Source organism: Parastagonospora nodorum (assembly GCF_000146915.1).
Source record: "Parastagonospora nodorum SN15 chromosome Unknown scaffold_23, whole genome shotgun sequence".
NCBI lineage: Eukaryota > Fungi > Ascomycota > Dothideomycetes > Pleosporales > Phaeosphaeriaceae > Parastagonospora > Parastagonospora nodorum.
In genome coordinates this window covers 303,681-325,635 of record NW_001884571.1, presented here as the reverse complement: position 1 = coordinate 325,635, position 21,955 = coordinate 303,681, and the positions used below count along the sequence as shown (strand labels likewise).

The following is a 21,955-nucleotide window of genomic DNA, read 5'->3' as shown; positions in this document are numbered from 1 at the left end:
CGAGCCCGGCTTCGCCACGAAGAAACCCTCTCCGTCGCTTGTCCTCGCTATATGGGCGGCAAGATGCTGGCTCATCAAGCCGCAATGACACGCCGCCCACTCGGCCTCGGACCAGGCTGTCGCGGGCACGATCGTCCCTAAGCTCCATGACCGATTTCCTTCACAGTCGACCCTCGCTTAGCTCGCGCAGGACAGAGCCAACCTACCATGTTGGTGCACACGCAAGCGGGTCCGACCCGCGATCTGCCCTGAGACACAGCACCAGTGACAACGGATCCTTCCTCCCAAGGGTGCAGATACCCGAGCTCGAGCTTGATTTTGATGGTCTCTTGCACAGTGCTTCGAGCGCGGAGCGTCCGGAAACACATCGACCGCGACCGATGGGGCCTCTGAGCCCGTTGCGACGAGACGGAAGGGCGCTGTCCATGATCCCCTCACAGCGACGGCTGCGGAACATGATAAGCCCTTCACGAAGGAGACGGTCAATATGGGGCGAGGAGGACCACATGGAGAACATCGAGCGGCTGAGGCGGGGAGAGGACCAAGCTGACGTTTTATCGAGACTGCTCTCGCTCGCCGCAGCGGCCACGGCAGCCTCGTTGGTGGGCGAAGATAACCCTGCAGCGACCCGAGATGGTACCTTTGACACATTCCTGCAGTCGCTGCAGAACGGAAGCATAGCATCGGCGCTGCGGAACAACGAAGGCGGCGACAGCGGTGACAGTGCAGGAGGAAATCAGCAGCCTCTCAATTTCTTCAGGATGTTCCGATTTGGAAGCAACACAGACGACAGCAGGAACAGCAGAGGAGGCAGTCGTGGTAGTGCCTCAGGATCTGCTCGTCAAGATGGCGAAGAGGATGGCGAGGGTAGAATGGTGCCCATCATTATCGTTGGCATTAGGTCTATCAATCCAGGCACCAGCACAGGACAGGACGACAGCAACATCCCGCCCTTCATTGATGCACTTTCTAGTTTCCCAACCCCCCCGACTTCTCCGGGCGACAACGACAACATCTTGCGACCTCCACAGAATGGCACCCGTTTTAGCCACCGCAGACGCGCCTCCATGGGCGGCTTCAATTTCCCCTCCAACTACGACAGTCAGAGACATCACCGTGCGCACAACAACAGCGATAGGCAGCGGCCATGGTCGTCTTTTACTGAATCACCTCCAGGTCCGCTCCCTCCTCCTTCCACTCCAGCCACGAGTTTCGGGCTGTCGACCGAGCCATCTGGAGCCACTACACCTGCGACATCAACCTCGCCACCCTCTCCTACAATGCAGTCAGCTGCACCATCGCGGCGTGGTAGTTTCGTGCGAAGAGCTGCGACGCCCGCTCTTGCCCCAACTGCTGAAGAACCGCAACCACAACAGCGGAATCCTCGCCAACGTCGCATGAGCGAATCTGATTTCACAAGATATGGTGCTGGAGCCCCGCGACGAAGAGGTGTTGTTGAGCCTGACAACAATCCGGGAGAGGGTTCAAGAAGCTGGATTATCTATGTGTTGGGTGGTAGCTACCCCGAGAACCATCCAATCCTCACAACGCCAAGTTTATTCACGGACTCCCCGACGTACGAAGACATGATGCTGCTTTCATCTATACTGGGCCCTGCGAAGCCTCCGGTTGCGAGTGAGGAAGACGTTGCATCGGCGCCTGGTTTGTTCAGGATACGCAATATAGCGGGGATACTGATGGCCGAGGCCGTGGATGGTGAAGAGACTGTCAGCCTTGCGACCGACGCACGCTGCCTGGTGTGCCTATGCGATTTTGAGGCGGATGAGGAAGCGAGGAAATTGGTGAAGTGTGAACATTTGTTCCATAAGATTTGCATCGATCAAGTAAGTTAGAGGATGACTGCGTCGACCAAAATGACGTACTAATACGTCCTAGTGGCTCACAACCGGTCGCAACTCATGTCCTCTGTGCAGAGGGCAAGGCGTTGACGAGAAAGACAAAGATGAAACTGAGGCAGCAGACCTTGCTGGTTCGTCTTCTTCGCAGACAGCAGCATGATTCCACTTTTACGTCCCAACACGATGAAACAGCCGATTTCTCTTGCAACCCTTCTTCACATATACCCCATTTCTTGTTTCCTTAGAGACATCCCACTCATTGGATATGCAAAGCTATCATGTTATTTCTTTCATCTCGTCGGTCAGTTCATCGGCGGTTTCAGTATCGATCTTGGAGTATTTGGGCGTCATTTTGTTATCGAATTCAGCGCTGGCATTGTATGGACGGCATCGAGGAAAGGGCGTGGGACATTAGGTGGACTCTATCCTGGGACAGCATATCTACGACTTCTACGAACATTCCCGTGTATATGATTATGCGCGAGGCCAGATCCGGCAGTTACTCCTGGAAGATGGCTTTACGGCTCTGCCGCGTCAAAATGAGTGACGCCGCGGAGGATTGGCATAATGACAAAGACACGTTCACATTATTTCGGTTATTGCACAAAAGTGTCGTGAGATCATTGAGGCCGTCGGCGTATAAGATACGGCATACGGACAGGTCTGATCCCTGAGTCTCGCCGTTTACGTACTGTCTAGGTAAGAGCGCCGGAGGATTGTCCCAAGGGTGCCCATTTCTGCCGCCCGCTGCAGGGTATTGCGTGATGCTGCATTCCCAGCGCCCCGGAACAATTTGTCGCGTCTTGTTCTTGCGCGCCAGTAGATCTGACGGGCTTGGATATTCCTGTGTTTGTCGATATTGCCGAGCGGATTGGAGGTCGTCGGAAATTGCTGGGGCGAGCGTTGTGCTTATTTGTATTTAGAACATGGATGCGTGATAAGAATCCCATGTCTGTCAGCTTACTGGCAGCAGTGGTCGTCTTCTCCTGGTTTTCGACGGGCTGACCTAACGTGGGAGTGGGAGGAACCATCGCAGCAACGCTAGCGTTCCGGTAAATTCCTCGTGAGGTTTCCGCTCTTACCACATCAACGATGCTTCACCACCCGCTGCAATTGCCAGGACTCGATTCAAATCGTCCCAATTCGCGCCGGCCGCATGTTGCGAGACCGAGCCCGTTTGACCGAACCCGAGGAAACACTGAGGCTACGATCCACATTCTTCGAGATTGCCTGGAGTACCGTCCAGGCCGCTCATGCTCACCGGCCTCCTTGGCTTTCTCGACGCCGCAAGCTAACGCGGACTATGCTGCGACCGCGGGCTGGCGACGAGCTTGCCTTTGTCGGGCGAGCAGCGCGAGAGTGACTTGGAGGTCTCATGTCTGCGCCACACGCGCTGCTTGAGCCGTTATCTTACATCCCATGTCACATCGAAGACCTGCTCTCGATGCCGCAAGGTGCATTCCAGCACAAAACAACATGCGAGTACAGCCAGTCAGAATGTGTCTTCGAACGCAATATCAGCAAGGCGTCACACGCTCAATTATGGTTCACTATCGAAACATTGCCCCACCCCTGCAATGCTTTATCAGAGGGAGCAGGTTGCACAGGCACAAGAGCACCTGCCGGTTGGCTAGAGCAGGAGTTTCAACCTCAGACTCACCGTTCCAAGCCCCGATCCCGCGGAAGGTATCAACCCTGCGCTCCACACGTGGGCCCCATTACGACGGAAAGGCTGCATCCTGGAATTACCTTCATGCTGCCTGATCTTGGGCTGCCGATGGGCAAGCATGTCCAGCGACCAGCGACAACCCCACACGCTAGGTCTTTCGTCACGCTTCAGCTCCGTGGGGCATCATTGTCCAATCGCAGGTTGCCTACATATGCAAGCCACCCAGCTTTCCACGGTCCGCTGTCGGCCTGCTGGAGACTGCGTCGAGGATCCTGCATCATCTAGGAGAATGCTGAAGTTGAAGGTTTCGTCAGACGTGGTACAACATGTCTCGAATTCGCCAACACCAGGAAATGTGCAGAGTGTCTAGAGGACGCTGTGTGTGCCCATCAACGCCAGGTGTACGATCTGTGACCCGCATGACGTACAAAACTGCATAATCTGCCGCTACAAGGAATGTCCACCACTCAGCTAACTCCTGGAGTGAGATCACAGCAGCCCTGTCTCTCGTGCCTGAACAGGGCAGCACACAAAGTCTGTACAACTCAGGTCTCACTACTTGTCAGGACCCTGCCGTCCATGACGGTGAGGATGTATCCACCTTGGTACTGTGATAATTCTACACAGCACAGCTCTGTCGAATGCTGACAGTGACGGCGGTTTGAGCACCATACAGTGAATGTACGACATATATGTGTTTCGCCTACTCACCAGCACCCGGCTCACTCATGCATGGGATCCGCTGCCTGACTCTAGGTATGTCAGATTCTACACCAATGCACCCCTCGCATACGTGCGCCAGGTTATTCGCGTTGTGCAGTTACTACGAATATTTCCGCGCCGTGCCGATAGCACATCGGTGTGTAGAAGCAGTCATGGGAATGCAGCTTTCTGAGAGCTACTGTACCATGGGCACGGGAAAAGGGCTAGGAGGGCTGATGAGCCATGAGCAGTCCGAACTGGTTAGCACATGCCTTCGCGGCTTTCTCGAACCCAGGCTTTTCTTCTCACGCGGGCGCCGGTGTTGACTCAGTCATGAAGCTGCTGTGGGTAGGGTGGCTGGCTAAATGCGGCCGGTTCAGCTAGCCGTCTATGGCATTTGGTATGGCGATTATGATCCTGCCAGCAAGCACTCAAGTGAGGCTTGACAGTTTACAAAGTGCACCCGGACAATATCGTGCAACGGAGCAAGAGCCGTTTTCGGAGCGCAAATTGACAGGATCCCAAGCCTATAGATGCCTATATTCAACGGCGCCATCATCCATTTTCGAGTAAGGGCACTCGAACGTGGCGCTTTCAAGTACGAGCACTAGCTCTGTAATGCCGCTTTCAGCGCCGCGACCTCTTTCGCCGTGCACGTCATTCGCTGATGCTGGCGTGCGTACGAGTGCCTCGCTGAACGCCCCACCCACCCTCACCTGCACGAATGCTGTGCGAATTGTGCGGGTCCGGCGCACATCATCTCCGACTGCTGTCACTTTCTACTGGCGCCGGGATCCACTGCAGCAAAACCGATCAGCTCGAATTGGGCCATCGATTGCAAATGGAAAGCCTCTATGACAAGCAGGCCTGCACGCCTAAAGATGTTGACAGGTCGGATCAGCCACTGGGATCTGTCCAGCCGTGGCCGTAGACGGCAGGCTGGAGCGAGGGTTCCGGGGATCAGGCCGTCTATCGCTCCCTAGCCTTCCTTGTCCATGTACTCCATGTAATATGGTCACAGTGCTGAGTGGACCAGTTCGCACGGTGTCTATGGGTGTCCAGGAACCGTGCCAAAGCGTGCATCTTGGGTTGAGCTAATCCACCAAGACGCGGAAAGCGGAAACGTCCAGCATAGGCGCACGGCCGCAGAGGCCTCAAAGCCTGAAGGTCAAACGCACCAGCTTGCTTTTTCACCATCTCTGCACCCCGGCCGCCACTGCAGACGTCTGATGAACATCCAGATTGTACGTTCCTGGCACCCAGCATTGTGCCTTTGTCCGAGCTTCACGGATGGCTTCCGTCACGGGCTAGTTCTCACACAACCTTAATTGCGGCTGCCGTGCTCCTTTCCTAACGTCGTCCAGTTTCAAGCTGCCACTGCACCTACCTTCAACGTCAGCACTGTGTTGCGCCGCGCATCCACCTTGCTCCGTAGGAGCTGAAGTGTCGAGACTCGATCGCGCATTTATAGCCGCTTGGTTGCGATGCTAGCAAGGGGCCCAGCACCCGCCGGATCCAAGTGCATAATCTCAAGTGCTCCCTCAGCCGAAACATTCGATCATAATTTGGAGACCTTGAAGTTCGCCGTCAGACCCCTACCTACAGCTTGCTGTTCCTGATCCCCTGTTGCGGAGCCATTGTCAAACACGGCCGATCGACCTAGACCCCCTGCACCCCGGGATCTGAATGACGTTGATCCCACCGGCGTGCCTTCCGTCACCATCAACTATCAGTAACTTCCCATCTTTGCGCCTACCTTTGCCACGACTGCAGTCATGTCTGGATACTATCCGAGCCACAACATTCCTCCTCAATACTACAATGTCGATCAAAACGCGATCCCGAACTCGAATATTCAACATGCCCCACCCATCATGATGGCGCAGAGCTCTTACGCACCAGGACTCCCAGATAACCCGTTTCATCCTGGGATGACTGGACCTTTTGTGCAATATCAAGACTCTCATCTACAACCGACTTACGCGGATCAATATGACGACATTCCAGGCGCACTGGGTGCGGCGCAAAATGCAAATGCGCGCGCACGAAGACGGCCAATTCCTGGCGAGCAAGTCAAACATCGCAGAACACGGAGCGGCTGCTTTACATGTAGACAGCGAAGAGTTAAGGTAATGCTGCCGCTCTAGTTGGCCGTCCACCAGGCTAACGCGACCATAGTGTGACGAAAACCATCCCATTTGTGAGCGTAAGTGACTTCTTGCGCTCTGAGGTTTGTTACTTTCTGACATTGTTAATCACAGGATGCCGTAAAGGGAACCGTGAATGCATATACCCAGATACACAGTCGGCGCAGAAGATATCCCGTACTGGATCGAAGACGGGCAAGCCAAGCGACGCGGAGAGCGCCTCTTCACCTGAGGACCACGATGAAGATGATAAAGAGCGCCTGCCCGCCATCCAAGATGAGGACGAAGAGTACTATGACTATGACGATGGTGTAATGTCGGGAAGTCAAGATTTACGCGATTCCTCTCATACTCCTGGATCAGTCCTTGAACAAAGTGCATCACCATCAACTGAGGCTTCTTCGACAGCACCTCCCACCATACGGCCTTCGCTCTCGCGTAAAGGTAGCATGCAGACAACCAAACTTGTGCCGCAAGTATCATCAAAGAACGCTCCATCGAAAACACTGGACGTCCAATTCTACCTCGACTATTTCCGCAATCACATCACCATCCACCATTACTCGCTAAAGCGCGACACGCACAACTTCTTGAAAGGCGACTTTCTCACACAAGCGATGAAATTCGAGCCGTTGAAATACGCCGTAGCTGGTTACGCTGCCTATTTCCACACGCTGTCCCAGCCAGACGGACGCATGTCGACATTCCTCCACTTCTACAACGAATCGGTCTCGAGGCTGAGATCTACCATCACAAAGAACAAAAAACAAGGCCTTGCAACCTTCTTGACTATTTTGCAGCTAGCAAGCATCGAGGTGAGCGTTTTTTTTAAATGGTTTTGCCAACCGAATGCTAACGCACACGATAGGAGATGCTCGGAGACTGGGTCAATCTTATGGGTCATCAGAAAGCTGCGTTCGACATGCTCACCCGACTGTACACTCCGGAAAGCATCACCCAGTCCGACTTCCTGCTCAAGGTCAGCCTGTGGTACATCAGATTTGACCTCTTTGTCGGCTTTCAATCTGGAGGCGAAGCTGTACTCGGCAAGGAATGGTACGAAGCAGTGCACAAATGCTACGTGCAAAAAGTTCGCGATAATCCTGATGACGTCGGATTCAAATACGAGGAACGCTTTGCATTCTCACGGCTGGTAGCCAAGGAATCCAATGATCTCTTTGCACGGACACAGAAGGGATTAATCAGCCCACAAGACTTCATGGCGCAACTGCCGACAATGCGGAAGAAAGTGGAAGGCCTTTGGCCCAACCTCCCCCCAGAGCTTCTTGATCCAGAATATAAAGTCAACGACATGCCAGGGGAACCCAACCCTGAGGACATTGTCAATCCCTATGAACCAGGCATCATGTGGAAGGACCACTTGTACTACTCAAATCTCATGAAGCTGGATATAAGTGGCATCGTGTTCATGTTCGCCATTTCAGAGGCCATGGCTTTACGAAAGCCGTTCAGTCCGGAGACAACAAAGGAGGCGTTCGAGGCAGCGCAGATGTTCGAAGCAGTTTGTTTATATCCTGGATCACCAAAGGGAATATTGCTTGAGGCACAAGTGAGCTTTGCTATTGCGTTTCTATTCTTACCCAAAGATCAGAAGACGAATGACTGGTGTAAGCGGACTTTTGCGAAAATCGAGGCATCTGGGTAAGTCACCATCAATGCGTGGCGCTGAAGCATGGTCAAGGGTATCGAACTTGTGACAGCCGCATCATCAAGGCAGCGTTGAACAAACAAGACTAACGATTCCAACAGGTATATATACTCCGACGTCCTCCGCAACCGCATGCTCGAATCTATGGGAGCCGGCCCGTCCGATTGGTGGTTCCCCAACGACGAAGGCTGCCCACCCATCATCCGCTCCATCAAGGACTTCATCAAAGACAGAACATCAATGCCCAAGGACCCAGTGTCGGATGACCTACGAGAAATGAGGGGCATATTCAACTCCCTGACGATTTCCGACTCGCCTTCCTCGGACACAATGACGCTGACCAGCAACGACGGTGGCCTGGCCGCCATGGCAGGCGGGTCGCCAGATTGGTCGTCGAGCTACAGCGGCGATCGCAAGTCGTCGAGCGCAACGACGCATGGATCGCAGTACTCTGGCCAATAGCAGAAAGGGCGACGGTTGGACAGCAGGACACGTCGATCTCCGGACGACGCAGCGCAGCATTCAATCTGAAACCACTCTACTCGAGGCTTTCAGCCCTGCTGCGCCCACTCGTCCTGGCAGATAAGCTTCCGAGAGGCGTTTGGTGCGCCGTTGATCGACTATCCCAGCGCCGCGCTGCATGCAGATGCACGACAGCCCACGCTGGTGCTACGTTCTTGCGGCACACTTTGTTCAAAGAGGTAGATTGGAGTGAGGCGGGAGTCTCGATGTCGGAAGGCCTGCACGGATGTAAGGGGGGTGCACAGATCTGGTCGACATGGAACGTTTTTTTTTTTTTTTGGAAGAGCACTTGGGCAAGAAGAAGGATATACCCCCCTTTGCAATACACACGGTCACGGCGCATGGTTCATCCCAACACGGGCTTCTGGTGGGACAGAGTGGGTGGAATGGGGCTTCCTTGTGTGCTTAGGTCGATTGCCTTGCATGCAGCTGGGAGTCTAGATGCGTGTGCGAGTGTGAATATACCCTCATGTCTACGTGATTGCAGGGTCTTTGTGCGACAGCGTGTTTGGCGCGGCGTGATGGGGTGGGAGTCACATGTCATATACAGTTGTGGCGCCTCTACGTTTGACATGGAATGGGTGATGTGATGTGATATGATTGACTGAGACATGTGGCTTGAAACAATTGGCCATTGGCATGTTTCATGAACTTGACAAGAGTCAGATTTTGGTATTGTGCATGCTTACACTATTGTTACACAACGCCAACGCATAAAGGGTATGTCGAAGGTTGACGTCACTCGACATGTTTGCGGTAGAGTGGTGTAGGTAGGTCATGGTACATATTGTGGGAGGAGCACCCCCAGAGTTGACGGAAACAAAAAGTCTTGCTTATGTGGAAGGGCTTGGGATACTCGGACTGAGACAGTCTCGGTTGACAATGTCAAGCGTAGTTTTGAGACTTTGCTGTAACTACTACTTCTCGATGCGTTGATTGCGTAGTAACTATAACACCCATACCTGCACCAAATGAACACTCAGGCTTGACTACCTGATTCCTAGGGGAGTGAGTACTTGTTGTCCCACCAATGTGTTGGTAGAAGTGAGCAAGACATGGGAAAATTGCATTGATCTGCTTAGGGATACTACTCGTGGTACCAGCGATTTAGATAGGGTTTCTGAAGCGAGGATGCGATTCCGCAATCGAGAAGTTGTCGAGGCGTGGGCAGCACATGTTGAAGGTGATGAAGGGTCCAGGGTCCAAGCGTCCCGCGCAGGTGCCCGAATTAGAGTCGCAGGTGCGTGCGCGGGTTCAACAAGCTCCCCAGGCACGAACATTACGACGCCAGAACAGACGCTGAGACACGAGCACGCCGCGAAACTATATCCACTCGATCACGCAACCATGGACAATCTTGGAAAAATCTCGGCTTTTGGCAAGAACATCTCGTACGTGTGGTGCAGAGCCCGTTTGGCGGGCATGCAGCAATGCGCAGGTCAAGATATGCTGACGTTGCTTCCGCAGTGCCTCGTTCACACCCTGGGCTGCCAGGACGCAGCAGTATGTCAAGGAGCAGGTCGGCAATGTCGAGGACAAGGTGCGCAGACTCTAGAGCTTCGGCTGGGCGCTATCGAGTGCCCGTCTGCTCTGTTCCCCTCGGCCATGGACCCTGATATTGATACGCCCGCATGACAGACCCAACTCCCTCCCGACTACATCGAGCTCGAGAAGCGCGTGGATGCGCTGAAGAAGGTGCACACGAGCATGCTCCAGGTCACGTATGGCCCCCCCAATACCCCCTCGAACCCTCTTCCACCATCTAACATACCCTCCCCCCACAGCTCGCAATACGCCAACGAAGCCTACGACTACCCAGCCAACATCCGCGAGTCCGTCACCGACCTCGGCCGCACCGTCTCGGAGAAAGTCAACCTCCTCTCCAACGCCACATCCCCCGCCGAAGCCCAAGCCGCCCTCGTCGCCCCGCCCTCCGCAAAGCCCCAGCCCAAGACGTTCAGCCATGCCGTTGCCCGCACCGCCCTCAACGCCTCGCACATGCTCACCTCGGAGCAGACGGGCTCTAGCGAAGACCCGCTCGCCACGGCACTCGAGAAGTACGCCATTGCCAGCGAGAAGGTCGGCGAGGCCCGTCTTGCGCAGGACGCGCAGATCCAGAGCCGCTTCTTGGCGGGCTGGAGTACCACGCTCAACACCAATATCCAGTTCGCTACGCGCGCCCGCAAGAATGTCGAGAATTCGCGACTAAGCCTCGATGCGACCAAGGCAAGTGCCAAGGGTCCTGCGTTTGTGCTGCCTGGCCAGCCGGGACGCAAGGACCTGTCTGAGGAGGAGTTGAGCGAGGAGGCGCGGGCGAAGATTGAACAGGCCGAGGATGAGTTTGTCGGTCAGACTGAGGAGGCCGTGGGTGTGATGAAGAATGTGAGTCACTGAGAACAATGGAAACACATGAATTCTAGAGACTAACTTGACAAGGTCCTCGACACCCCCGAACCCCTCCGCAACCTCGCCGACCTCATCGCCGCCCAGCTCGAGTACCACAAGAAGGCCTACGAGATTCTGTCCGAGCTGGCGCCCGTCGTGGACCAGTTGCAGGTCGAACAGGAGGTGCGTAGACACCAGTCTTCTGACTTTTAGTTTGCGTTCGCGTTTGTTTGACTTTGCACCATTTTTGGAATGTGAGAAACTGATGCGGCACAGGCTAGCTACCGCAAGGCGAGGGAGGAGATGTAGACGGCTCTACCAGCAGGATCTAGGTGGAGACATGAGACGAGAAAGAGGCACAGTATGAAGTTTGGCAAGGGAGGCGATTACTCCTGCAAGTTTGGACTAGGCGTAGGATCTCATACTTGAACAATTCGTTAGACGTTATGATTTGATATCCTCCTTCCCCTCCCCCCTCTCCCTTTCACACGCATTACTCCTTTATCACCCCACTCTCATCCCTAAACCCCCTCGCCTGCCCCTTCGCAAACTCCTCAACTCCCTCCACTTCGTCCTCTGGAATAAACTCCCGCACAACCCCCTCCACGTACCCACTCGGCACCCCACACTCCACCGCATCCTCGATCCCACGATTCATGCGGTACACGTACTCCGCGCGCGGCACGCCCGCCGTCGTGCGCCGCCGGTCAATGTACACCAGCACATGCCTCGTATCCGTCATCGGGCGGCCCACGTCGATTTTCCCACGCGTCTCTTCCGCGGACCAAAACTCGCAGCGCACAAGTTCTTTCGTGTACGCCTCGGGGACGCCTTCGTTTTTGTCGAGTTGTGCTTCGTCTGCGGGGGTGAGGGTGTAGAGCATGCCCCAGACCTCATCTTCGTCTTCGTCTCCGTCTTCGTCTTCGTCCTTTGCCCCCTCAGAGGTGGTGGGATGTGGGGTTTCGACGATGTTGGCGTAGCCCCGCGTGTTGATGAGCCATTTGTATCCCGGAAGGCGCGCGAGGCCGATGTATGTGGACGACGGGCAGCGGAGGTGCATTTGGTGTAGCCAGAGGTTGGAGCCGTAGGCGAAGTAGATTGTGGGTGAGGAGGGGGACATTGGGGATTGGAAGGAGGTGGGGGGTTGGAAGGGGGATGAGAGGGTTGGGGTGAGGAGGGTGAAGAAGGTGAAGAGGGAGATGTACATTTACTGTGAAGGTGTGGGACGTAGAAAAGAGTTTGGGAGGGATGGTGGTAACTCAGTGTCTGTTATGTTCTTCTCGTTCGTCGGTATGATGGAGTCTGACTTGGTGTTTGTTGCGAGTTTCTCGTTCGTTGGTATGAGCGAAGATATTCCCGAACGGGTCGGTGGAGTTTGGTGATTTAACTTGTCCTGTGTCGTGTGATACCGCCGAGGACGATTGGGGAGTAGTTCACTGGGCTAGGTCGATGTTGGCTTCATGTAGAGACCGGCAAGTTGACGTAGCGATAAAAATATGTGAGAACTTGCTTCGTTGGTTCGTTTGGGAATTGGTGCTGGTAGTTGCTTCGTCAATCGCATGTAGCTTGTGCCAGACTGTTGCTTCGTCAACCGTGTGTGAGGTTTACTGGCAGTCGCCTCTTCAAATGTATGTGAATCTCGTATTGAGGATCGGATTGGTTTTAAGAGAAACTCCAAGCCTAATGGCGGGGAGCAATTGGGATCGACTATTGCAGTTTGAAGTCTAGTTGAGGTGTGGCCGTCCTGAATATCTAGACCAGAGAACTAGACCGTGTAATTGGGTAGTTTGAGCGTTGAATTTGTAAGTTTTGTCAATCTCAGTTCGGTGACAATGGATATTTGCCGACTTAATGTGTGCGGGGCAGGTGGTCAGGTATTGGTCTTGTCTACAGCACAGGTCGGCGACAGTCGCTCCGGAGGTATGTAATTCTTCAATCAAGAGAGAAGTGTTTAATTGGCTGTTACACTGATGTTGGATTCAGTAAAGATGCGTAGTCAACTCGTGGTGGATGAATCTGCAGTAACAAACTAGCGCTACATTGGGCAATGGTACGCTAGAAGATTACGTCATGTGCAGCTTTCTTTACACATTTCCCTCTGGCACCGAAATGCAGGGCTCTAGATCTTGACCTACTTATCCTTAGACCCTTATTCTTTGCCTTTTCGTAGGCTTTGATCCACTGCTTTGGTCACATCTTCCCAAAAGTATGCCATACTCCCACCACAGCCACTCGGGTCAGTTCTGCGGCCATGCAAAAGACACCCTCGAAGAGGTTGTTCAAGCAGCTATTGCGAAGGGCTTCCATAGCTTTGCGCTGACCGAACACATTCCACGTCCTTATGAGGACTTCTACCCGGAGGAAGTAAGTCTGCCCTGTCGACTAGCTTGCGTACCACAATACATGATTACTCACACATTTGCAGATAAACAGTCACACAGAAGAGTCCTTAGTCAAGCTGTTCGATGACTTCTATGCGGAAGCGCAACGGTTACGTGTAGTTTACGCAGGCAAGATTCAGATCCTAATCGGCTTTGAGTCCGAGTACATTCGTCCATCGACGCTGCAAATAGTGCAAGGTCTGCTTGACAAGTACACGTTCGACTTTTTCATGGGATCACTACACCACACACATACCATCCCAATCGACTTTGACCGAGCGATGTACGAGCAGGCTCGGGCCAAGGCCGGCGGTACGGACGAAAAGTTGTTCGAAGACTACTTCGACTCACAATATGAGATGCTCCGGGCCCTGCAACCTCCGGTGATTGGCCATTTCGATCTCATACGCCTGTTGAGCGATCATCGAGATGCCGATTTCAAGAACATGAATCGTGTGTGGGATAAAGTTCGACGCAATCTGGATTTTGTAGCCTCTTATGGTGGTCGACTTGAACTGAACTCTTCAGGGCTGAGGAAGGGACTCGCTGAGCCGTATCCATGCCTTCCCATATGCCAGGTTCGTCACACCGCTTGTGCAGCTTGCAGCTGAAGTTCGAGTCATTGACTGTACATCACAGATGTTCCTGCAAATGGGAGGATCTTTCGTCATGTCTGACGACAGTCATGGGATTGAGCAGATTGGAACTAACTACAGCAGATTGCTAGCCTTCATTCAAAAAGCTGGCATCAAAGAAATTCACTACATCGACCCACGCGGCGCGCGGAACGATGCCCGCTTCCCCAGCGCAGGTTTCACCAGTATTGCAACAAGCAAATTAGCTGCCTCACCATTTTGGGAGGACAAGCAGTGATGGGAGAAACACCGGTGAACGAAGCCGTGGGTGTATCCAACATGCGCGATTGCTGCACGCTATTCATATCTCGGCTTTTTCTTCGGATGTTTTTAAGCGATCGTGCAACCACATCATCGCACAAACCACGCGTTAGTGGCTGCAGCATGCATACGAAAGCTCAATGAATAACGTATTCTAGCCATTTCTGTACTTGACGTTGTTTGGGCTAGCTTGCGTCTCGTCAAAAGTAGAAAGCGCAAGGTCCGACTATGATCAGGTGGCTTCAAGTGCGTGGGCGTGGGGGAGGTTGTCATCCGCCCCAAGCGCAGAGACTTTGACCAAAGCGGCCTGATTCGGTCCCAAACCATTTCGCCGGGAGCCCTCGATCACGGTACAGGGCCCACGATCGCTTCCATAGCCCAGCGCTGTCGTGTGCAAATCGACTACAATGGCCTAAGCACAATAGCTGCGAACCTTGCGCGTCCGGCAACTTCCCCTTTTGCCCTGGCGATCAGCATTCGAACACATGCTTGCCCAGGGATTCTCTTTTGGCGCTCCAGGCACGACAGCCCCTCTTCCCGTAGTTTTCGCGAAAAGTGTCCTTATGATTGCCGTGTGTGGGTCTGATATAGTTCGGATGCCGGGCCCTGTCCCGCCGCGCTGCTGATTGGACTCGCACATCAGCATGTCAAAGAAGGTTATGTCCGGGTTCTTGGATCCACTTCTTGCTAGGCGGCCACTGGACGTTGAGGAACGCATGGAGTGAAGGGTAACGCGGTGAGACGAGAGAATGTCATGATGACGAGAAGGTTTGGTGCTCAGAGGTACGGTTCTCCACTAAGCTGTGTGTGCCGGTATCCTTCCGTGCAGGAGCGATTGCCCTATCTCACGCACCACAGGCTCGGACCACACCTGCGTTGTGCTACGCATTTGTTTTGCTTCGATCAGCTGTCATGATCTTAGACTTTTTCCTTGACCAAGGTCCAGGCAGACTTAGGGAATACATGCTGTTACAGTTACCCAGCTAGCGTCGCCACCGAGGATATTGAGTTCAGGCAAGAAGGTTGGGCTGGGCAACGAATGTACCCCTCCGTAAGCACATTGCCGAGGACATCACGCAGACCGGAAGGATCGTCAAAAGTGAATCTGCCAAGATCCGTGTCAAGGTGCACCGCATCGGATGTCGTGAAGCAATCCACATCGGAGCCTTTTGTCGCATCCTGGCATCGTCTAAACTCCACATTTTAAGACTTGTACCACGAGTGACGAAAAGAGTCCAGAATCTGCATTTTCTACACGTGGTTAATTCAGATTATGGGTCCATGGGTGTCGTGGGAAATTACCGTCGACGTAATTTTAAGACTTCATCCTTTGCGCATCGCGAGCTCATCACTCACTAGCCGGCACGACATACCCCGCGTGCCTGGCTCGTAAAGGCCCGTTTTTCTAATGTTGTTACGACTCGGAGTGAATAAGACACCGGGACAAATCAAACAAATTTCGTGAGCCCGATATGAGCGCCGCCGCCGCAAAGGGGGCAGTTGACAGTTTTTAGTATGTCTCGGGTAGTCGCGGGAGACTTACGAACGAACGGACCCACCAAGATGTCAAAGGTGGAGCCAATCGCAAGTCTACTAGGATTGTTGCATACGCTGGAATGGCTAGACCGCACCTCCTGTAGCCAGAACTACCTAAGGACCGGGCAGGATTCCCCGAGTGACGGACGGCTCTGAAGGTTGATGTGGCACGTCTCTTGCAGTGTCCACTCAGCAAATGATGCGGGACACCATCCGTATACCAGGGTCTAAGAGACCAATACGGTTGCCAGCAAAGCCCATTTTGTTGCACAGCAGCTGTACCTTGCGACTCAAGCCTTCAGCCAGACGGCAGCCACGGAGCCTCTGCTCAACGCTCAGCAACGCCTCTCCACTATTAAAGGCCCGCCTCCATCTGTTTCCGTTCGGTCTTTCCAACTCGTTTTTCTTGTCAGATCCTAATACAGAAACGACATCTCTCATTACAGGATCAAAGAATACGCAATATCTTCATATCAAGAACACCCTAGGATCGTCTACTTGGATCACACTCGAACAAACCAAACCGGCATCGTCACTTCAACATCACCATGGGCGTGGAAAAGATCATGCTGAGACCTGGGAATGGTATTGACGTCCCAAAAAAACATGACGAGGTCTCAATGGAGTACACTGGTAGTAGTTCCAATCCGATTGCTCAGGCTCAAGGCTCAAGTTTTATGCAGGGTGGCTTTACGACGACAATGCGCCAGACGGCAAAGGCAAACAGTGAGTCAGATTCGTTCTTCGGTTTCGAAATACCTTTAAAGACTCGTCTTCATGTAATGAACAGACAACTGACATGTGCTATTCCAGGTTCGACTCTTCAGTAGGCCGCGGTGATCTCATCACCCCAATTGGCGTTGGCCGCGTTATTCTGGGTACGTGACCATGGCTGCCCAATTCCAATCAGCTCCGCGGCAAAAGGAGTATCGAATTGTGGATATGTTGACTGACGCATCGTCCAGGCTGGGACGAGGGTATTCTCGGGTCGGCGAAGAGTTCACCCATGACATTAGGCGAGAAAGCTACGTTGACAATATCACCGTACGTAAAGCATGTCAAGACACTACAGTACACATGCTAACATTTTACTCTCTCAAGTGATTACGGCTATGGCGAAAAGTAAGTTGTCACAATATGTTTCGCTTCACTATGAATGATCATCGCCATCATCTCGGGAAAGGCCGCCAGGACACACTCTATGAGCGCACGGCCACTATGCTAGTACGGACAATCCTAAACGAAACAAAGAATCAATCGACCGCTCAAAGCCACTCGAATCATGTCTTTCCGCCATAGGCGCCGACGACACGAGATATCCAAGAAGGAACGGAACACTCGGGACGCCGTGAGACGCGAGCTGCAGCAGATTCTGGCGCCTCAGAGACACGACATCCCAATAATCTGATAAGATTGGAAGAGCATAATAGCTGACATGAATCCATCTAGTGGCTTCCCGGGGCACATTCCGGCAAATGCTAGGTTGATATTGTACGTGTCCACTTTTCCTTCGTCCTTCGTGTACACCGATCACACATGCACGCCACGGCTTTCTTGGTGGCTTTATGCAGACTCGAAGACCACTGCAGGGTCTGTTGAGCCTTACGTGCTGTGGATCTTCTTGTCCGTGGTCGGACTTTTCTCCAATGTTTCCATGTGCTGTCACTGCGGAAGCCTCATTCCTCACAATCTAGATCATGCTAACACAATCACAGCGACGTCGAACTAAAAGCTATAAACGGAAAAAGAGCGTGAACAATTCACACTACTTACGGAGACTATATTGGGCATTCAACTGCCGGTTGACGAACTTTCGCGTGTCTACCCGACGCGCTCAATCAACCCGCTTGTTAGCTTGCCTTAACATTGGCATGTTTGAGCTGGTGATTTATTTTTCTTAATCCAGTATACTTTGTAAGGGATCGGACTCGAAACCAAGGCGCACACAATGATACCACCGGATTATGGTAGTCGGTTCTCGGCGCATACTACACAAAAGTTGGAAAGTTCGTACCTATCTCAATAGACTTGTATCTGCTGCCATTCTGCAGATACCCATTCACGTCGTATCTTTAGACTTCCCCGGCCTTGTAAGCCCCAGAGACTCTTCTTCCGCGTTTCGCGCCATTAAAATCGAGTGAACACTCCTTTACCTGCTCGTGCTCAGGGCTTGTACCAACTTGGGTTACAAGAAAACATGTCATTCTCAATTCTAGGCCAGTCTCTAACCGAATCCATGGGCTCAATGCAGGTGGATCTGCACCAGTGTAGATCACGATCTGCAAGATGGGTTCATGGAGGCCAGCCCTGATGTTCAGAAACATGATCTTCGAGTTCTTCATTCAGCAGCGGACACTATTTGATCTGTGCTTAATGACACTCACTTCATTTCAGTCCTCTGTTGAGGCCCCGAAATTGCCACTCACCAGAAGCCCGCATCATGTGAGCTCACCATGGCATGTGGTCGGACTGCCCAGCATGGACCCATTTAGATGTTCGGGAAGTTAGAGTTCACGGAAGGCTCGCTCACACCGACATTCCGCCACCGCCACCGTTACTGGATGACCTTACCGACTGGGGTCTAAGCCTGCCGTTCGGTATGCCGAGAAACCACCCTCGTTTAATCAACATGAAGATTCCTAGAAAGATGGCGGTAGCAGCGGCTCCAGCGGTTTAAAGTTTATGCAACGGTAAGCACCGGATATTGCATACCTGCGGCCTGATCAGAAGCAGCTCAGTTCACGACCTCTCCACGTGGAGGATAAGGTATTCAAATAAACGCTTCTAAATATGTATGCTAGCAATCATCGCAGTACCCACGTTTTCATAACGTTTCGAATCCACATTGGTTTGAGATCTAAGATAAGGTCCCCAGATATCGCGGCGCGTAATCCATCACCCACGCTCTTTGGTAGAACATACTTTCGAATATATCCCGAAAAAATACAGGCTAGGGCCGACACAACCGAATGTACGCCCCGCATAGAGTTTACACGACGGTTTGTTTCGGCTACTGGTTGTACATGCACGAGGATACAGATGAGGAAGGCCACGAGCAATGCCCATCGAACAAGGCCTCGGAGATGCAGCCACAGCTCGTGCTCATACCAAACAGGAATGCAGTGAGTGAGTACACACCAAGAGCGGGCCGCGGCCGTTTGACTACCGTGCCGCCCGGTGCTTACGTGGGAGTGGAGAATGGAAACATTCCCGAACGCTACGCCCATTCGAAACGAAATACCTCACCTCACCGGAAACCACCATCAGTACACGTGGTACTTTACGGGCAATAAACCTGTTAGTCACTCGGCTTAGGCAATGCTTATACCACATGTTCGAATGACCCGAGATCTCAAAACCGGAACGGAATGTGGACACGCGCTCTCGAAGCACGATGACGACCCACCTTAGAGTAGCGAAGTACCGATCGCATACGGAGGACCCACTAACCAACTCTTCCTGTGTTTTCAGTTTGCTGGATTCTTGTTTCTCAGACGAGATCAAGCAAGTCGCATGGATCGTGCAGTTGTTGGGCTGTAAGGATGCATACGCTTGCTGTAATTAGGGCGGAGTACATGCAATGCGCTGTGATATGCCGTGCATCGCCTACAGTCGAGAGAGTATATGGCGGTTCGAAGCAAAATGTTGGCCATAGGTCCGGGTACTATTCCCGTGGCTGAACATGACGTCCTTTGATATACTTCGCCATTTCCATGATTCTGCACCTCAAGAAAAGCTTTGCGTGTATGCGGGGTGGTCTGGATGCAGTCAGGCGGAGTATATAGAATATACACATGTCTAGTTCGAACCATACTGTCGGTCTCATCTTTCCACTTCACAGACCGTCAGAACACTTGTTGCAGAATTCATGTGATCAGAAGACAGCAAAGCAGGCTGAGTATTGCTGCCCGACGCCTCCTGTTCGTTCTCCAACAAGTGCCGAGAAGCCTATCGGGTATCTCTCCTTTCATGACGAGTCTCCACTAGTAGACAGTGTGATCGGGGTGCAGATGCTTGTATCTCACCGATCAAGGCGCCAAGACATACCTCGACCCGAACCGCTGGGTGAAAACGTATGGGTGAGAGAGGACGTATGGCGGAGAAAGTCGAACATGTGGTCATTCAACCGCCATAGCCTCGAAGTGCTTTTTTAGAGATGACGTGATCTTTTGTACCCCGATCGTGCATAATCGGATTCTTAGCTTACCACACATAATGCCATGGTACTCTGTTCAGGCTGGTTAGTCACTACGCTGACTGCTGAAGAATTCTCTGATCCCACCACAACTTCATGCATACTGGATGCATGTCTCCGAGGTGTAACAGCAGCGGCCGCATCCGCTACCCGACCATCGCTTATCTCGGTCCCGCGGAGACCGATTGTCATCGACAATTGGGCTGTCTGGTAGGCGATATGACAGCAGAGAAGGCATGATTGGTGCGGAATAAGTATTCGGGCGTCAGTCATCTTTGCTGCATCGTTTCGAAAACGTGTTCGGAAGCCTCCCTATCAAACGTGCCCGAGGCAGGATCTTTTAGAATATGTAGTATAGAGCATGAACATTTCCACAATGAGAAATACTCTCAAATTAGAGGAAAGACCAAGTTTGCTGTACGACTTTCTACCATGATCTCACGGATAGCACTCGGTGTATGTGCACGTTGCGTACCGTATATGTGAAGTAAACATGCTCCCCTCTACTGTATAGTAGATGGGTCTGTATCGTGATTCGAAGCTGCACGTTGCCGACTTGCCAAGTGTATGCAACTCAGTCTACTAGGGACCACGGTCATGTTTGAAAGAGGCTCGTATACTCGGTCGATTGGCTATTCGTACGCACAGAGGTTTGGGTCGAGACAGTCTGGAGCGTTGCGTTAGCCGACAGGTCGTGGATATGGCCGCATCAAAGTGTCGCCTATCATCGGCAACGTCTTGAGACGTGACCCATGACTGGCGGGGGTGGAAATCTGCTGGGTACGTAGCTATAGGCTTTGTAAGTACATGTTTGGAAGAGAAGGGACGTGTAATTTTGCTCATCGGGAATGCCAACTCACTGAGCTCGGTTTCTTCAGCCGTGACGCTGCTGGCTTCGAGGGGAAAGCGTTGCAACTACCATGATGGATGCCAGCAGTAACTGTGATGAGAGGATTCGGGCCAGGCTTGCAATGTACTGGATGTCTGAGATTTGAGGATTGTTTTATTATGATTTATGCTTGCTTTGTGTCTGAAAAGAAGTCGGATATCCTGGTCATGGTTGATTCAGTAACAGTCGTGCGTAAGAGCATATAGCCAATCGAGTTGCCTTCAGGCTCATTATCTCTGTGCTTCATATGAGCGCACGCGTCTTTTGTGAAGACCTAACCAACCACGCCAAAACCCTGCGAATTTAGTTAGTGAGTATCTCCACTCGATCAACCCTGGAGTGTTCCTTATGTCACTGGCAGATTCATCCTGCCTATTGGCCATCAAAATGAGATACAGAAGCTTGCACATATGATGGGCGTGTCTGGGGAAAATTGACAAGCAATGAGTTCGGAAAGTTCAGCTCTTGCTTGAGACACCATCATTCCACAGATCGCACTCTATGTACTGAAGAGAGAGTGGTTCCAAATTTGACTAAGATGTTGATCAATGTATAGGCATCTTCGATACTACCGACAGGCTGTCGCGAATGTTGAGGGTTTGACAAGTGATGCGCGACCCGGAAAACATTCGAAGCATAGCTGGATCACGTGGACAATAGACCTCGAAAGGGGTCGCGACTTCTCCTCGCCCCTGATTGCGCCACGTCTGCCGCGCATGACAAGACCACGAGACAATTGCCACAGACACCATTCGAATAGCTCAAGACAACGAGCAGCCTCGATGTTGCCCGGTGCTTTGCTCGGCATACAGCGATGTGACCGAACAGGTATGATGCGCCGGCTCACGGCATTCTCCCCCTCGCCTACACGGTCTGAAATTGCGTTACACTCCACCTCCAAGAAGACGCTCTTGTCTTCAACCATTGGCGATAAAGAATAGCTTCAAAGAGAAATGAGACTCATTCGACGACTTTATCAAATTGTCCTGTGCTATTCTGTTGGTGGATAGAGGAGATTACCTGCGGATATGGCCTCTTCGTGAGTGGTCCAAGCCCCACCGATTTATTGCGTGGCGACGACACATTTGCAGCTGACCAGTCGTGG

At 52.5% G+C, this 21,955-nt stretch overlaps 8 protein-coding genes across 8 annotated transcripts; 6 read left to right on the top strand and 2 right to left on the bottom strand.

Annotated features, from left to right (window-relative positions):
* Positions 1 to 506: 506 nt before the first annotated feature.
* SNOG_12679 (hypothetical protein) lies at positions 507 to 1,401 on the top strand (the record flags this gene model as incomplete). Its single annotated transcript, XM_001802848.1, has 2 exons — positions 507 to 1,153; positions 1,287 to 1,401. 2 exons carry the CDS (start codon positions 507 to 509, stop codon positions 1,399 to 1,401), a joined length of 762 nt encoding a protein of 253 aa, XP_001802900.1.
* Positions 1,402 to 2,358: 957 nt separating this feature from the next.
* SNOG_12678 (hypothetical protein) lies at positions 2,359 to 2,890 on the bottom strand (the record flags this gene model as incomplete). The annotated part of the gene is made up of 2 exons (XM_001802847.1): positions 2,359 to 2,750; positions 2,824 to 2,890. The coding sequence occupies 2 exons, from the start codon at positions 2,888 to 2,890 to the stop codon at positions 2,359 to 2,361; spliced, it is 459 nt and encodes a 152-aa protein (XP_001802899.1).
* A 3,936-nt stretch (positions 2,891 to 6,826) lies between these two features.
* SNOG_12677 (hypothetical protein) lies at positions 6,827 to 8,508 on the top strand (the record flags this gene model as incomplete). Its single annotated transcript, XM_001802846.1, has 3 exons — positions 6,827 to 7,192; positions 7,246 to 8,039; positions 8,148 to 8,508. The coding sequence occupies 3 exons, from the start codon at positions 6,827 to 6,829 to the stop codon at positions 8,506 to 8,508; spliced, it is 1,521 nt and encodes a 506-aa protein (XP_001802898.1).
* Positions 8,509 to 9,863: 1,355 nt separating this feature from the next.
* SNOG_12676 (hypothetical protein) lies at positions 9,864 to 11,405 on the top strand. Its single transcript, XM_001802845.1, has 6 exons — positions 9,864 to 9,959; positions 10,036 to 10,108; positions 10,207 to 10,289; positions 10,353 to 10,950; positions 11,005 to 11,136; positions 11,230 to 11,405. The coding sequence occupies exons 1-6, from the start codon at positions 9,916 to 9,918 to the stop codon at positions 11,260 to 11,262; spliced, it is 963 nt and encodes a 320-aa protein (XP_001802897.1). The 5' UTR covers positions 9,864 to 9,915; the 3' UTR covers positions 11,263 to 11,405.
* A 41-nt stretch (positions 11,406 to 11,446) lies between these two features.
* On the bottom strand, positions 11,447 to 12,073 carry SNOG_12675 (hypothetical protein; the record flags this gene model as incomplete). Its single annotated transcript, XM_001802844.1, has 1 exon — positions 11,447 to 12,073. One exon carries the CDS (start codon positions 12,071 to 12,073, stop codon positions 11,447 to 11,449), a length of 627 nt encoding a protein of 208 aa, XP_001802896.1.
* Positions 12,074 to 13,161: 1,088 nt separating this feature from the next.
* SNOG_12674 (hypothetical protein) lies at positions 13,162 to 14,207 on the top strand (the record flags this gene model as incomplete). Its single annotated transcript, XM_001802843.1, has 3 exons — positions 13,162 to 13,344; positions 13,379 to 13,887; positions 13,913 to 14,207. The coding sequence occupies 3 exons, from the start codon at positions 13,162 to 13,164 to the stop codon at positions 14,205 to 14,207; spliced, it is 987 nt and encodes a 328-aa protein (XP_001802895.1).
* Positions 14,208 to 16,306: 2,099 nt separating this feature from the next.
* Positions 16,307 to 17,825, top strand: SNOG_12673 (hypothetical protein). The gene is made up of 7 exons (XM_001802842.1): positions 16,307 to 16,399; positions 16,450 to 16,492; positions 16,580 to 16,644; positions 16,732 to 16,810; positions 16,868 to 16,888; positions 17,216 to 17,257; positions 17,482 to 17,825. The coding sequence occupies exons 1-7, from the start codon at positions 16,315 to 16,317 to the stop codon at positions 17,519 to 17,521; spliced, it is 375 nt and encodes a 124-aa protein (XP_001802894.1). The 5' UTR covers positions 16,307 to 16,314; the 3' UTR covers positions 17,522 to 17,825.
* A 2,156-nt stretch (positions 17,826 to 19,981) lies between these two features.
* Positions 19,982 to 20,175, top strand: SNOG_12672 (hypothetical protein; the record flags this gene model as incomplete). The annotated part of the gene is made up of 2 exons (XM_001802841.1): positions 19,982 to 20,006; positions 20,033 to 20,175. 2 exons carry the CDS (start codon positions 19,982 to 19,984, stop codon positions 20,173 to 20,175), a joined length of 168 nt encoding a protein of 55 aa, XP_001802893.1.
* Between the last annotated feature and the right edge of the window lie 1,780 nt (positions 20,176 to 21,955).

Coding starts and splice junctions, on each gene's coding strand:
- SNOG_12676 (XM_001802845.1), top strand. CDS start 9,916: ATGGACAATCTTGGAAAAATCTCGGCTTTTGGCAAGAACATCTC. Junction 10,290..10,352: donor ACGAGCATGCTCCAGGTCAC/GTATGGCCCCCC, acceptor CTCCCCCCACAG/CTCGCAATACGCCAACGAAG. Junction 10,951..11,004: donor CCGTGGGTGTGATGAAGAAT/GTGAGTCACTGA, acceptor TAACTTGACAAG/GTCCTCGACACCCCCGAACC.
- SNOG_12673 (XM_001802842.1), top strand. CDS start 16,315: ATGGGCGTGGAAAAGATCATGCTGAGACCTGGGAATGGTATTGACGTC. Junction 16,645..16,731: donor CGTTGGCCGCGTTATTCTGG/GTACGTGACCAT, acceptor CGCATCGTCCAG/GCTGGGACGAGGGTATTCTC. Junction 16,889..17,215: donor GATTACGGCTATGGCGAAAA/GTAAGTTGTCAC, acceptor GAATCCATCTAG/TGGCTTCCCGGGGCACATTC.